The sequence below is a fragment of the Xiphophorus couchianus genome, chromosome 14 (assembly GCF_001444195.1).
Source record: "Xiphophorus couchianus chromosome 14, X_couchianus-1.0, whole genome shotgun sequence".
NCBI lineage: Eukaryota > Metazoa > Chordata > Actinopteri > Cyprinodontiformes > Poeciliidae > Xiphophorus > Xiphophorus couchianus.
This window is the reverse complement of record NC_040241.1, coordinates 25283459-25300649: the sequence shown is the minus strand read 5'-3', so window position 1 is coordinate 25300649 and position 17191 is coordinate 25283459. Positions and strand designations below refer to the sequence as shown.

Genomic DNA, 17191 nt, shown 5'->3' with positions numbered 1-17191 from the left:
CATACACACATTTTTTTTAAACCCCTGTGATTGTCTCAGTCACAGGGATATGTACATAGTTTTAGTTTAATTACTTTTCAGTAATTTATTGCAATGATATTTTTGAATTAGGCTCAAAGGTTCTTTTTGTCAGTTGCATATTAATATTTGTTTGACTGTAATTTCCAAAGTGTTCAAATTAAACAATTACTATAAACACTGCAAACCATTTAGCCTGATGTTTTCTCCTGCTCTTTTTATATTTGTAGGATTTATTTGGATTTTCTACAAAAACTTTGTGCTTATATTTGTTTCAGACAAAACATAACTTTTCATAATGATTGATAGAATCAATCACTCAATCAATCAATCAAATTTTATTTGTATAGCACATTTCAGCAGTAAGGCATTTCAAAGTGCTTTGATCCATGTCTAAAAAATGTTGAATTCAGGAAAAAATGTGCCCATTATGAAATGGATTATAGAGAGCAAGAAGTTGTGACAAGGAACTATGTCATAATAAATTTTGAAACTCAGTTTATTTTTCTAGAAAATTTCTGACATAAATATCAAAATTTCTGAATTTACCGGCTAAAATTTATTGCCTTTTTATTCTGCTATGGCCGTAATACATCTTTGTATTTATATGACACAAATTTAAGTGATGATTTATTTTTAATATGTGAAAACCTTTTTATTAAGAGAAATCAAAATGTTGCCTGGCATAGGAAAAATTAAGCCTAGGCATAAATTCAAACTGGAAGACTCATTCATCTGACCTGCTCAGCCAAACATGTCGTCATGTGCCTCAATTCCAACCTATCGGTGATGATCTCCTCCAATCATCAAGAGTCGCTCCCTTGATAAGGACCAGCTGTTCATCTGCTCACGCTCCATGACCGAACTTCACCCGTCCTCCACCCATCCTCCTCCTTCAGCTTGTCACTTCTTCAATATTCACTCAGTCTTCGGCATCCTCTCCACCACCAGTGTCCGGGGCCGAAATGGGTTAGACGTCTCTAATCTTCATACACAGCGGCTCATTCTCTGACATTTGTCAATTAAACTTTCTAATACCATTCTCTCTCTCTGTGTGTGAGTCCTTCCATTTTGAAATAAGGATGTCGAGAAAACAGCAGAAGATGATGAGGATGTTTAAAAAATGAAGTGTTTGAAATAAAATGGAATTAATTTTAAAAATTCTGTTATTTTTTGGTTATTATTCTCATTCTGCTGCATTTGTTTTGAATTGCTTGGTTCCTTGTCTCAGTTATTATTAAATCCATGATACAACCCCATTTTCCTGTTGTTATTTGGGTCCTGAAAATAGTCATGCACGATAAATGATGCATCAGTTTTTTGTCCTTTAAAGAAACTAAAATCAAAACCATTAAAAAAAAAATCTGACCAGCTTTCTGCATGTTTGCACAGGTATTATCCTGATATATCTTAGGTGATGAGCTCCGAAGTCTATGGGGTTTGAATGCCTGTTTGCCATCACCTTAATCTTTCTCTCCCTCACAGATTTTCTGTCAGAATCAAGTTAGGATTGAGTAACTAAATTTATAGACCACTTTCCATAGAGACAGGAATTATGTGATGTAAACAGGGAGTAATAAAAAAACTGCATAACATAAAACACTAACAAAACAATGTTAATCGTGCAATAAAATACAAAAATGTTTTAAAGAGATTATGCAGGTGTAAAGAACTGAGTGTTTTAATGATTCTAATGATAAAAAGAAAACACTAGAGGTAGACATAATGTTCTGAAAAACAAGATCCTGAGGAGTATGGAAAACTTAGATCACAACTAGACTATAAAAAATACAGAAAAACAAATACTGACAAACTGATAGAGCTACTTGAGATCATGGTAAACAAAGTACAGAATGTGATGTTTTTATCATGAAACAATAAACATTTCTTATTTTGTTATTTCCATCTTGGTGCATTGATAGTGATTTAGACACACCGCCATTTGTTTCACCAAGTGCTGTTGTCTTTCAGATACTTTTAAAATAATATCAGTGTTATAAGTTGCTTCTACACATAATTTTTTGTTCCTTGTCAGTATGTTGGGAACACTGACAACAATATTTTTGCTTCCATTAAGTTTGCTTTGACCACAGTTCCTTGTAAAAGGATCGTAAAGGAATTAGATATTTTTTTCCTACAAAAATACAAGGAGGCAGAACATCCATCCATCCATTTTCTGTTCACCCTTGTCCCTAATGGGGTCGGGAGGGTTGCTGGTGCCCATCTCCAGCTACGTTCCAGGCGAGAGGCGGGGTACACCCTGGACAGGTTGCCAGTCTGTCGCAGGGCGGAGGCAGAACATGTTGGAATTTAGTTCTGTATTAGCAAATGTAAACTTGGAAATGTTTATTGATACAGCTCTGAATGTTTCTAAGAGCAGCATGTCTGCAGTTCATAAAAGTTAGAATCTGCACATTTACATTTTGATACCTAGTCTAGTTTTTATTTAAATATTATCCAGGTATTGATCGCTGCATCATAATAAAACAAAAATCAGTCTTTGAATCTCTGCATAAATTCACAATTTGATTTCCATGACTTTTCAAAGCTTATTAAACAACTGAGGACTAGCTCTGGTTTAAATTTCACTCATTCTACTGCCAGTTTGGTGGGAATTAAAACATATTTGGGACATTAAACTTGAAATATCCACCACCATCCAATGCCCCGTAATCACAACCCGTCTGAAATGGGCCCTGATAGGTGGAGCTGTTGGAATGGCTATTGGTGTTTCAAAATCCATTGCTTCTGCCTGGATATATCAATGTAAGTTACAGTTATTGAGTAGTGTTTTTGCTAGTTACAATAATTTTTTTGAGTTAAATTTTAAAAAATGAACAGTGTTAGTTTTGTAACAATGCAATGAAATGTTTATTTATCTCAGTATGTCATTTTCTTACATGACAGATAAGAAGTCAAGACAGAACAGAACAAGCTTGAGTCGAGCTGTGATCAGTCAGAGTCTCTTCTTACCACCAGGAGTCCTGCAGAACGGGAAAACAGACAAGCTGCTAAAACTTGGACTGAAAATGAGTCAACCAATACATCAGCTGAGATTATATGTGAAAAAGAAACATTTGATGTAAAAGATTAATTAGTTTACAAATAATGCCTGATATATTTCCGATCTTATAAGTTCATGTTGTTTTTCCAATAATAGATGGGAACTCTGATCTTCAGAAGGACAAAAAACAGTTGCTTGACACGGTGAACGCAGTAAAACATGAACTGGAGAACCAGAAGGATCAGCTGAACCAAGATGTTGAGATTAAGAGGAAGGAAAACAAAGAGGAAGTTCAGAATGTGGAGAAAAAAATAACTGAGAGAAAAAGCTCTGATGATGAGGAGCTGCTACTGAGGAGAAAAAAGCTTTTAAAGTCCCAGTGGAAACTGAATGAGGAGAAGAAACTTTATGAAAGACAGATACTGAACATAGAGAAAGTGATGGAACCTATAGAGAAATACATAATGAGAACAATGGAGAAAAATAAGTGTCAGGAAAACAGCAGAGGAAAATGTATCTAAATAGAATAAAATACAGAAAGAAACAAATGTGAAGTCACAAATCAGAAATAACAAGGATGTAATCGGTTGTGCTTGTTACTTTGTAAAACCTGACATGTTAACTCAAATGATTTAGGAAAACTGATTACATAAATTGATTTAAGTTTTGTAACTCAACTATTTTAGTTTAATTTATAACGTGATTAGAGTCTAAAGAACCCAAAGCAATTATGATAAGTTAACTGAAATGCATATGTTTGTCCACTTGCTTTATTTAGTATGTTGCAACTTAAACCATTAACTATGTTAGACTCTATTTATTCATTCTTATTTAAATGAATTACATGTCCATATTAAAATTAAGTCAAATTAACTTGAGTGGTTCTTATTTTAGCTACTTAGATGTCTACTAGAGTCACTCAAATAGAGAAAGCGATTGCACAAAACTAAACGAGTGGTATTAATACAACAAACTTTTTCCATTCAGTTTTTTATTAAAGCAAAACTGTAGCTTCAAACATAACAAAAGCCATTGTCAAATACAAAAAAATATTGGTCTTTTAAACCTGACACCTTAAGGGTACTTACATATTTGTACTTCAAATTGCTAAATGTGCTTGAAACATTGATTTAGGTGTAGATCAATAAATGATAGATCAACATATGTGGGACATTAATGCACTAGATCCATTAAGGATCATTTCAAGCTCTTCAGGTCTGATAGTCACAGTAACTGTGTGATACAGTTTAAATGTATTTATCAATTCAAAAAGTCATCCTCTTCCAGACGTCTCAAGTTTTATGATATTTCTTTCTGCGTCGACTGAAGATCCTTTTTGTTTTCTTCTTTTTGATTCTGGACTTTTTTAAGCTGCTGTAAAAGATCCTGTTTCTGCTTCTCCAGTTCATCTTTCACTTTGTCCTGTGTATCACCAAGTTGTTTTATTTTCCCCGTCAGCTCAGCATTCATCTCTGTTGCAGAGAAAATACAGACTTTAATACTGAGGTAACAACATATTCCAGTAAAATGTCCAGAATGCTACAAAAACAGAAACATCAATTTAGAACTGAGTCTGAAAGTACAAAATTTTGACCTTTTGGTTAAAAACTGAAAACCATCTGCTGTGTTTGACATTTCTAAGTGTTTGTATTGATTCTGAATTTCCTACTTATTTCACTGGTTTGACAACTAGATGATGAAATGAAGCAGATCCAGATCAGTCCTGATGAGGCATCACTGAAATGTTATAAAACCAGATTTTATAATTCGTTGTTTCGGTATTTTTATAACCTATTTGAAACAATAAAATGATTTAAAACATTACAGGATTTTAAATGTAATATTTGAAGGGAATAATAATAATACTAATGGGAACTGGAAGAGAAAGAATAAACATAAAAGACAGCTACTGAACATTGAAAATGTTTTGGAACCTAAAGAGATTCAGATGGCAAAAGAAATGATAAGGAATTCTTAAACATTTTAATATGTAATAATAATATGAGCCCGAAACCCATTTTCTTCCTGTTTTTCCATATTTCTTCTTCTAAAAATGTTTTTTATTTTGCTGAACATTTTAAATGAGTGGAGCTGACTGTTAATGACAAAACAGGGGATTCATTAGAATCCTACTGAGATCACACACAAAGACACATTATTATAAAATAATACTACTACTATTAATAATAACACATGGCAAAAGAATAAAATAAATCCTTTACAACTGACTAAAAGTGTTTCTCACGAGAATTTATTTTCATACTTGCAAATCTCAAAAAAAGTTGAGAAGGGAGAATGAATGAAGATCAGTTCAATGTTTGCCAGGAGCTGCAGGTGAAAATGCAAAACTACGACCATAAAACTGCCAAACAGAGGAGATAACTATTCATTATGGAGAATTAAACATCAGCTAGCAGGACCCTATTTAATGCACTTCTGGGTCTGTTGGTCATTTCACTGCCATGCATGCGAAGTTGTTTTTCAGTATTTTTGTTGTTTTTTCCTGTTCATGTGCTTGTTAGGTTATTTTTCTGGTTTTTATATTTCGTTTTGTTGGTGTTGGCTAAGATCAACTTTTATTTTATTCAGGGTTGTTTGTAATGTTGGCATGATCTCTTCCTGAATCTAATTATCTGAAGGTACTGTGAAGAGTCAAAATATGGAATAAAACAAACATTAAATTTAATCTGGCATCTTTATTCTCTATGTCCAGTTGACCTCACTAGGGGACAATGGACATATTTATTCCAGAAATGTTGTATTGTTTTTATGCTGTACTATAGAAATAATCATCCCTACATGTTGCATCTGGTTCATTGAATTCAGATGGAGGATGAAAAGTTTTGTTACTGAAAGCTTTGTATGATTTTTCTATTTATTCACATTTTAGAGCGGGGGTGGGCAATCCTGGTCCTCGAGGGCCGGTGTCTTGCAACTCTTAGATGTCCCTAATCCATCAACAGTGGATAAAAATGTATCTGATTTTGCAAATTTACATTTTAGTTTCACTTTTAAACTGACTGAGCTACGTTTACACATTAACTAAGTATTGCTCTCTGCACCACAATAAAACAATAATCAGTCTTTAAATCTCACAAGGTGATTTCCATAAAGATTTGAATCTCATAAAACAAGTAAGATCTAACGGTCATTTCATTTAATTTTTACACATTTTACAGCCAGTCTGAAGGAAATGAAACATATTTGGGACACTAGATTTGAAAAAAAAAAAAAACCTTTGATGTTTGAGTCCTGGTTCAGGTTGTCAGGGAGAGTTATATGTCTTGGAGTGTCGGTCAAATATTCTGACCAAAGGTTTTCTAGTGAAGAACAGAATTAACATGTCACTATCACACAATGAGGAGTCAGAGGGATCAGGGCCGTGCAGAGACCTTTGGAGGGTCAGAGGCTCAAATTTAAAAAGGGCCCCATTGAACAAAAACTCCGTACAACAACATAGCAACAACCCATATTGTCCAAGAATCTAACTGGATCCTACTGTATCGTCGCCATCATGCAGGAAATGCAAAGCAAATCTAGTCTCTATTTTCCCCAACAGGTAAAAAGTTTCTGTTTCTGCTGCTGACAGTCCTGGAGGGCTGAGCTGATCTGAGACTGTAGCTGTTAAACAGGCCAGAGGAGAGAAGGTCAAAGGTCATAATGTTATGAAATAAGCTAATTTGCTGCCATTTTACTAATGAAGCCCTAATAATATCTATTTAACCTCTAGAACAACCTGGCTGCAGACTGATTTATAGATCCAAAAGTTAAACCTCTAGATCTAGAATTATAAGACTGGAATATCAAGGCAAAGAAAACTCAGTAGCTGCTGGTAGGGGCCATTCAGGGGCCTCCAGAAACTCAGGGGCCTCCAGACACCCAGGGGCCCCTAGAAATGGTTTAATTGTAACACAGACCATAGATCTAAACCTGTAGCATCATTTATAGAGAATAACAATGTTATTACCGTATTTTCTGCACTATAAGGCGTATAGAATAGCCACTACAGTAGAGGCTGGGGTTACGTTATGCATCCATTAGATAGAACTGCGCTAAAGGGAATGTCAACAAAATAGTCAGATAGGTCAGTCAAACTTTATTAATAGATTACAAACCAGCGTTCTGAAAACGCTGTTCATTCCCAAAATGAATAAACAGCTGTTTTATTATTTTCCCCGAGGTAAAGTAAGTGACGTGGTATTTTCGTGACACAGTTTATCTTTTAACAACAGCAAGGTATAACATGTAGTGGAGGGGAACTTTTCCTCAATTCAATAAACACGTAAAAAACAGTCTGATACTGTCAGGTCTAAATACCTATTAAAGACAAATTAAACAAACACAGGAAAGACAAGAGAGTTGGATTCTTTGTACTCGCGAGGAGAGCAGACAGAGATGTGCTTTCAGTTACAAATCTCCTACCGCTCTGAAAACACATATGCCTGCTCCTCTCTTTTTATTGCTTTTAGGATCCCTCTTACATTGGGCGCTGCAACTCTCAAAGGGCGGGGGAAACAATTCATCACATAGTTGCAGCGCTAATGACAGTCACTATCCAGACACAGGTTACCTAAACACTAGAATATTGTTGTTTCAGGCATTTAAGCAGGGCACGTTGTATATCTTCAAGGCGATGGCTTTATAGCTATCTAAAGAACAAAGGAGAGCAGAGTTTATTGCAGGGCAATAAACTCTGCTGGAAGTAGTTGTCACTTCTATCTCCCAGGAAGTCCTGCAGGGCAACAAACTGCTGGGAGCAGCTGTCACCTCTATCTCCCAGGGAGGCCTCAGGAAGGAATCAAAGTTATTCAACACACAGAAACATTACCCATACTAAGAGTAAAAGAGAAAAAAGCATATAAGTGAACATTATCTAAATATAACTACAAGGCTACATGATACAACAAATATTTGATAATACTAATAATACAATTTACCCAACAGATACTGTTACGGTAAATCAAACGTTAGTGCAATCACAATATAGATCCACTTCCGCACCATTGATTCGTTCATGTTAAATTCTCTGGCTGCTGCTCTAGATAGATAGATAGATAGCATTTATTGTCATTGAACAGAATTCAACGAAATTTCCATTGCAGCTCCCGTGCAAAAGGTCAAATATATACAGTATAAATAAGCAAACACACAATAATAATAATAACAATATATACAACTAAATTAACTAAAGGCACTCAACCACACCAAAGAAGTAGCAGCAGGTCCAATTATGGCTATTCCCGTGTTTTACTGCGTCACTGATCGCCTTGAGCTTAAACTCTGCGGCGTAAGCGTGTCTCTTAATAGGAGCCATTTTGGGGTCTTTACAAAAAACCCAGCGTGCACCGCGCGCTTCTTCTTCTACGGGGGAAAATGAAGTCGGCGGCTGCTTACCGTAGTTGCGAAACCAGTTGTGGCTCAATATTGGTCCATATATAAGATTATAAGGCGCACTCTCGGCTTTTGAGAAAATTGAAGGTTTTTAGGTGCGCCTTATAGTGCAGAAAATACGGTACATTTTATTTAATGCATTCAGCTGAGAAAAATAAATAGTACATTTAGGATTTAATTAGGACGTTTACTTTGTAAAAGTTTAAAGAATCATCTTGATAGTTTCATTGTTGTGTTACCATGGCTACAATATGGTGTAATCTTTGTGTTTGAATTGGGTTTGTTCACAAATACATCACAGCCAATAACCAATAATCAGTGATTGATTTTAAACTGGGCCAATAAACCTGGTCTCCCTCTTACAGATTCACCTGATCGACATTTAAACATGTTAGTGATGCTGAGGTTCTTAGTAGGACGGGGGGTTCTGGCTAAGGCCCCATATTACCTTGGGCCGGCCCTGGAGGAACAGCTGCTGCGATGCGCATCTCTGGAATCTACCTGGAATCTACCTGGAACCTACCTGGAATCCACCTGGAATCTACCTGGAATCCCCCGGTGGCCCCTGTCAGTCCCCTGATGCTTTGGAGACATTTTGATTTATTTCATTGTGGCATGTTTGGCTTTTTGCTGCGGTTCTGATTATTGCTACAATATTTTCTCTGATGTTTATTTTGTGACTCTAATTGGGCCGAATCTTCCTTTAAGACTTGAGGTTCCGCAATAACTTCTATTTACAGCCCAGAACCTTCGGCGGCTTCAACCCGCCTGGTAGAAACGGTAAGGAGAAGCAGAACGAACAGAGAGCAGGTGGTGCCAGGTGGTACCAGGTGGTACCAGGTGGTACCAGGTGGTACCGCGGCTTTGAGCTGCGTTGCGACTCGCGGTGACAGTCTCAGTGTCTTATATCAGGATGTCTGATATAAAGACAGATATTCTTTCTATCTGTCGGTGGTTCCGACCCAGACTGCCTGTAGTGAACCGGGCTTTTAGCAGAATGATGAAGTTAAAGTCAGAAGTTTCTCTGCAGCATTTCTGAGTTTAGTGGTGAGGCGGGTTTTGTCCCACTATTGCAGGACGATTATAAAAATATAAATAGAAACAATTTTTCTAACGTCAACATCAGACCTACGTTTTTATTCACAAACCAGTTAATGAAAATATTCTTGCCCATAATTAGATAGAGGAACAGATCCTCCTCCTCCTCCTCTTCCTCACCATGGAGTCTGAACAACATGGAGGCTCTGAGAGTCATTATTAGCCTGAGGGCAGCCAGACTAGTTTATTTTTACTACATTATTATATTTAGAGAAATATTATTGCTGAGGGGAACAAACAGGCCTTCTGACATACAGATTAAAAATAAAAAATAAAAATTTTTTGAAAAACAAAACAAACTCAAAAAGGGCACTAGGGGCATCAAGGATAAAACGGGCAGGGGCTCAAGCCCCCCACACCCCCCCTCTGCACATGCCTGAGAGGGATTATTAAAATGAATGAAAGTCAATACAAAGTTATTATATGGGTAGAAACTGGTACCCCGTGTGTGGGCGGGCGGGGGTGTGTGTGTGTGTATGTGTGTGTACTTGCATAGACAAAGAATGTTTCTGTTTATTCACTGATGTAATGAAAACCAATAGTTTTATTTAGACTAAAGCAGCGGACGCCATTTTCTAGGCTTAGTCTGAGGAACTGGCAATTTAACTGTCTAAACTTTTACTGGTCAATTTAGTAATTATACAGTTGCAGTATGGAAATTATACTTTAATTTCTGTAGATGTCATTATGAGTAAAATATATTTCGTGTATATTTTACAGGATGTTACCATGTAAAACACTAAATAAACCATAAACTGTCGTGGACACACCTTGGTTTGTCGAAAAACAGAGGTTAAAGTTCAAATCAGAGCACTTTGATCTAGTGGCTCATGTTACGGTTTATTCAACAATTTTCCTTTGCAGAGCAGGTATGAATTTCTCTTAATTTGTTATGCAGTTGTTATTTATATATTCATTATGTAAATTGCAGGGTATTACAGTGAAAATGAAAATTTGCTAACAGTAACAAGTCGTTATCAAATGCAGAGATTCTATTAAATATTAAAAAAGCTCAAAAACATGCGTCTCTAAAGACAATTACCAGATTTCAGACACATTTTAGAAAGTTAAATGTACTGTGGAATAAAATAATTATTCCCAGTGTGTTTACTTTTATTAGAAGTTTATTTAATATTAATCTTACAATGTTTAATCATTTATTATGTCTCACTCAGTCTTACAGAGTCATTGTTTCTCTTTTTAGCCTTCACAGTTTGCCTCAGTGGGTCAGAAGCTTAGCAACAGGCGATAAGTAAATAGTTGTCATACCTTGCGGAGTGACAAGACCAGACCGACGGCGGAGCGATTATTATTAGACACAGAATATTCTGTCTGAAACCCATTTTTAACTGAAAGTTGCATTTTTCTCTGTGTGTGTATTAATCTGATTAGCTCCTTGGGAATGTTGGTGGTGACACTCTGTCTGTGGGAGAAGGACAGTATACAGTATATGTAGAGAGGTGATTCCTTTGTCTAGTTAGATCTCTTCTGAGTTCTCCATCTGTGCAGATGTAAAATAAAGCTGTGTTTTGTTCTTTCTCTTTAACAAGGTTTGGACTTTGTTAATTTTTCTCGCTCCACAGTACTTTTATTGTTTTCAGGTTGCAACAGTTTTTACCATTGCAGTTCCTCTGATCGACATGTTTTATAAAACCATTTCTGTTGTCCTGGCTGTGAGCACATTCACAGGTAAGTCCTGCTGTCTTGTGTGTGTGTATATTCAGATTTTTTTTTACATTGTTTTTCTTAGACTTTTATCCAAAAGATGTTGTGGCAAAAAACGATAAACTCAGCCATATGTCACCATCACCAGTGGTGGAACAGCAGAAGTTTATGGAAAAGGTGAAACAAGAACCCAAACCAGAACCTGAACAGGTATGTAAATATAACATTATCAAATCTTTCACCTCGTTTTGAAATTTTAATTGAGTTTTACTTTTTTTATCAGAATATTGTGAACTAAACTGAAATAGATGAACTTATATCCACATATTAATTTATGTTCTTCAGTGAATATTTCCCACTCCTTGTTATCATCTTTCTCCTCATTCACATTATTTTTTAGGTAAACCAAGAAGAGCTCAGCAATATGTTATCATCATCAGAGATGGAACAGCTGGAGGATATTGAAGAGGTGAAACAAGAACCCAAACCAGAACCTGAGAATGTATATGGAAATATAACTGTTGTGGCCATTTATGCTAAAGTTTTGTAGTTTATAATTTCTACCAATGTCGTTTTGTTCTTTGGGTAGTTGGAATATATTTAAGTTAATTTAGAATCAAAATTTGTAATTAATTTTTATATTTGGAATTGTTTAGATTACGTTGTTAATTGTTAGGCCCGTCCACCAATTTGAGTAATTAAGAACACACCGAGTGCTGGGTGCTGGGTGGATTGTTTGGTAAATGTCTGGTGTGGACGGGAGGTTTGGTCAAATGATTTTTTTGACCACTTATTTACACTTATTTGCACTTGTTTACATTTGTTTACACTTGTTTACACCTTCAAATATTAAATTGAGATTATTTTTCATTTCAACTAAGTTACAAGACCTTTTTTGGTAATTATTTTATTTCTACTTTTACAATAAATGAATCAATTCAAAGTGCGTACAAATCCAAAACCACCTGTTACCACCCACAGCCTTTATTGGAATTTTTGGCTTTTTTGGAACAAAAGGCTGCGACATTTAACATTTTCAAATCTTTCACCTCGTTTTGAAATTTTAATTGAGTTTTACTTTTTTTATCAGAATATTGTGAACTAAACTGAAATAGATGAACTTATATCCACATATTAATTTATGTTCTTCAGTAAATATTTCCCACTCCTTGTTATCATCTTTCTCCTCATTCACATTATTTTGTAGGAATTTCTAGAAGATCTCAGCAGTATGTCATCATCATCAGAGGTAGAACAGCTGGAGGTTATTGAAGAGGTGAAACAAGAACCCAAACCAGAACCTGAGAATGTATATGTAAATATAACATTATCAAATCTTTCACCTTGTTTGAAATTTGAACTGGATTTTTATTTTTCAAAATTTTTCAGGTTTTGCACCAAGTTCAAGAAGATGAAATGATCTCAACATATTCAGTTATGTTCTTAATTGGATCTGTAACACTTCCTGTTATCATCCTTCTCATTATTCACTCATATGTAGGTGAGCTATGATCTCAGGTTGAATAATTTGATTAAACTTTAATTTCTTGTTCTTAATGAAATTAGACTTAATGTTTTCTGGAAGTTGTTTAAAGTTAAATAAGGTTGTGTTGTTATTTTAGTTTACATAGAGGCAGTTTTCTTCTTTGTCATCATTGGGATCATCATTATTATTAAAGGTAAGTTAATCCACTATTTTCATATTTACCTTAACAGTATTTTGTCTTTGACTCATATTTATCATATTAAGATAAAGTAATAATTTGCTTTATTAAAAAAGTTTTTTTGATCTAAATGTTACTTTGAATATTATGTAGAAACTAATCTGTTAAATCATCCATCAGTTAAAACACAACTGTCTCTATCATCTCATGGTCCAAAGTGATTTCTAACTTTCACCTCTCCTTTAACTTGGTGCACAGCTTGAAGCAAAACATGATCAATGGTACCATCTGTATCCGGTCCCTTTACTACAATACCCCAAAATAAAACCCAATTTTCATTACCTTCAGATCGGCCATAAATACGCAGGTGAGGCAGAAAGTACTGATAGCTTGCAGTGCTGAGAACCATTGGGCACAAAGGACAACAGGTTCCCTTCTTCTATGAATTGAAAAGACTAAAAACAATTTAGGAGAAATACAATAAAATGCAATAACATACAATAAAGTACAATTAATATACAACTGATTTAGCATGACTCCACTCTGATCAATCTATAGACAGGAAAACTATTTTTTATACAGTTTACAATCAGGAGTTTGTTGAAGAGCTGCAGACAGAAATATGTGATAAACTGAAAACATGGAATAGCAGGTGATCTGGTGACCAACCTTAATGTTTTAAGTTACACAGAAAACCCTAAATTAAATTAAATAAACTCTATAAACTCCATCTCAATGGTAAAATATGATGGTGGAAATTCAAGCACTAGGTTTGCGTTACATTTGCAGAATCAAATGAGCTTCTCAGGGTTAATAATGAATGGAGCTAAAGATCCAAAGATACAACCAGATATGTGGCACAATGGCCCAGTCAAAGCCCAGACATAAAATTGGTGCTCACAGATCCTCTCCATTGACTCTCCATTGGACCGTGAAACCTCTCAATAGTTACAACAATTCATCAGTTCCAAACATAACGAAATAACTAATACTGAAATTGAATTGTGATTTTCAGAGACTGATATGAAATTTAACTGAAGATTTGATATCAGCACCAGATTTGATTCTCTCCATATCAACGTAGTTACAAAAGAAAGAATCTGGGGTTGTAACAGTTTATTGATGATTCATCAGAAAAACTAAATTTGTTCTGCCAAAAGAAAAATTCTGATGTAATTTAGTATGGATGGCTTAAATCAAAGAGGAATATTTTTCTGCTGTATTAATGTTTGTGTCTTTTTTTTCTTACACAGACAAGAACAATAAACTGACCGAGGAAATAAAACAGAATGAGACGCAGTTAAAGTTTAGACTTGGCACATTGGAAGATGAACTCAACAAATGGAAACAAGAACTGGAAAAGGAAAAAGGTAACCTCAGAGAAAACTTTACATATTTAATGTTAGTAGTATTTAGATAGTCTGATCATCATTCAGAATGCCTTTTAAATTTTATATCTTTATTTCCAACAACAGATGAGAACCAGAAGCTGCAGAACAAAGTCAAAACTGAACTGGAGAACCAGAAGGATCAGCTGAACCAGAAACTCCAAGACGTCGAGATTAAGAGGAAGGAAAACAAAGAGGAAGTTCAGATGATGGAGAAAAAAATAACTGAGAAAGAAAACTATGATAACAAGGATCTGCTATTAGGGGAAAAACAAAAGCTGTTAGAGTCCCAGTGGAAACTGGATGAGGAGAAAAAACTTTATCAAAAACAGATACTCAACATAGAGAAGGCTTTGGAACCTATAGAGATACACATGATGAGAATGAAGGAAAAAAAATAATGATGTTGAGAAAACAGTAGAGGATGATGAAGATGCCAATGCTATGGCCCTTGGCCTTGTATGTTTTCTTTTTCTCTTCCTTTTCTGTGTAGCTGCACCTTTCCTGCCAGTTGACTCCATTGAGAACTGGATGCAGTCCTACTTCTGTGCAGCTTCCCGAGGCCTACAGCAGAGCTGATTGGCTCACCAATTGTCAGCTCCACCAATCCCTGATGAGGCCTCCCGTTTCAAATTTACTACTTCCAAAGAGAAGATGCGGCTGATTTTTTGTTGAGACATCTTGCCACTTTGCTGGGTGTTTGAATGCTTTAAATAGAAATGAAGCCTAGGCGCAAATTCAAACTGGAAGACTCTTTTATCCCCACCGGGACCCGTTAATTGAAGCGACCTGCCCACAATCGTTGACCTATCAACGCCGGACCAAGCCACGTCATGTCCAATCATCGACCAAGTCCCAGCTGATAAGGACCTTCATTCATGGCGTCCTTCGCTCTCCAGCCGAGCTCAACCCACCACCCCTTCTCCTCCATTCGCCCGGTCCTGAGGCCCGCACCCTTCTTCAACCTCCACCACCAGTGCCGGGCCCTGGGGGATGACGTTCCTAACAGCATCGGGATGCTCATCTGAAGCCTATCGCTAACGCTGCGATAACCGTTATCCCCAGCCAGGGCCCGAGCGCCAAAGACTTTAAATTCTGTTTGTCAATAAACTCTTCTAATTGTCTTCTTATCTCCGTCTGAGTCTCTCCAGATTGAATTGTCTTTCTGTGAGCTTTTGTAAACCTTGTTGATAGCTTTGATAGTTTTGATAGCTTTGTCCCTCTGGGATTATTGTGCGTAAACGTCTAGTTGGCTACTAGAGATTTGAAGTTTGTTTTTGTTTAACCTTAGCTTTTTGTCCTGTTTTGTTAAAATATTTGGTTTACAACTCTGATTGTTTTGTGGATTTTGTTTTATTTAGTACTTTTGTATAAGAGCCTAATTTTTGATTTTTGTTGATTTTCACCTTTTTTTTTAAACCCAGACAGTTAACCCTAAACTGTTAAACACTTAATGTTTAATTGTTTAACTTAAACATTAAACATGTATAAGTTTTTAACATCTGGGTTTCTTTACTGTCACTTCTCCTTCCCTCTGGCTGAGCTGGGTCATAACAGCCGAGAAAACAGCAGAGGATGATGAAGATGTTTCGAAAATAACAAAGTGTTTGAAATAAAATGGAGCAGTAATTAATTTCTGTTATTCTCATCCTGCTTCATTTGTTTTGAATTGCTTGGTTCCTTGTTTCAGTTATTCAGTACAATATTGAATCCACTCTGGACCCCATTTTCCTGTCGTTATTTGGGCCCTGAAAATAGTCATGCATGAAAAAATGATGCATCAGTTTTTGTCCTTTAAATAAACTAAAATCAAAACCATTTTTAAAAAATTCTGACCAGTTTTCTGCATGTTTTCGCAGGTATTTTCCTGATACAGTATATATTAGGTGATGAGCTCCACAGTATTTGGGTTGGAAGGCCTGCTTGCCATCACCCTAATCTTTCTCTCCCTCAGACTTAATTTATAGGCCACTTGCCATAGAGACAGGAATTATGTTATTTGTTTTTTCAGAAGACATAAACAGAGAGTAATTAAAAAACAAATGAACTTCATAACATAAAAATTTAGCGAAACAATGTTAATCATGTTATACTGTACAGCAACGGGATTCACAATTAGTTATAAAAATAGACCTTATTTGTCTATTTTTGATATTGGTGATGAAGATGAGGACCAAACAGAGGAAGAGGAGCTGCTGCTGCCTTCAGCTTCGTAAATGAAACAATTAATGACATTTACCTGGTCGGACTGTGTGATCCGGTAAGTATTTCTATGGCTCTGGGTCCAGTTAGGCAACAGCGGTTTACAGTCTGAACTTTGTTCGGTGTTGGTAGTGCTAACACCGAACAACTGTTTGTTAAGACCAAAAGTTGCCATAGCAACTGACAACAACGCCACAAAAACACTCAAATATTTTTCACACAGAGCAGAACATTCAGTCTGTTGCAGTAGTATGATTTAAGGCTTAATGTTTATTTTGTTATTATTAATAAGTGATTGCTGTGGTAAGAGGAGAAAACTATAAATATATCGCTGCACTTTACTGGATGGCTAGCTCCATGCTTAGCTCGCTGTTACTGTCTCTTACTCTGCAGTTGTGGAGTCACAATGTCTGGGATCATGAGCGCCCCCTGCCATGAGTCCAGAGAACTGCCTGCCTCACTTTGAATCAGTTCTCTGCCGTTTCTGATCGCTTCTCAGCCCACGAATCAGCTGGTGACAAAAAACACTGAACATTATATACATAAGCTAAATTATGGAAAATCAGTTCATATATTAAATGTTTTTTTAACCATTTTATTGGCGACTTACAGACAGGAGGAGCATGCTCTCATAACATGGCAGCCAGTGCAGTTAGAGAGAGGTTGATCAATCCCAGGTGAGGCTCAGCCTGCTGCTGCCTTGCCGATTTCGCTTCCGAGCATTTGAATGGGAAAATGCGAAAATTCAAAGATTTTGAAGA

At 36.1% G+C, this 17191-nt stretch overlaps 1 protein-coding gene across 1 annotated transcript; it reads left to right on the top strand.

Annotated features, from left to right (window-relative positions):
- Window positions 1-12747: 12747 nt before the first annotated feature.
- Window positions 12748-14944, top strand: LOC114157916 (golgin subfamily A member 6-like protein 7). The gene is made up of 4 exons (XM_028039088.1): window positions 12748-12760; window positions 12799-12855; window positions 14094-14210; window positions 14316-14944. Exons 1-4 carry the CDS (start codon window positions 12748-12750, stop codon window positions 14627-14629), a joined length of 501 nt encoding a protein of 166 aa, XP_027894889.1. The 3' UTR covers window positions 14630-14944.
- The last annotated feature ends 2247 nt before the right edge of the window (window positions 14945-17191 follow it).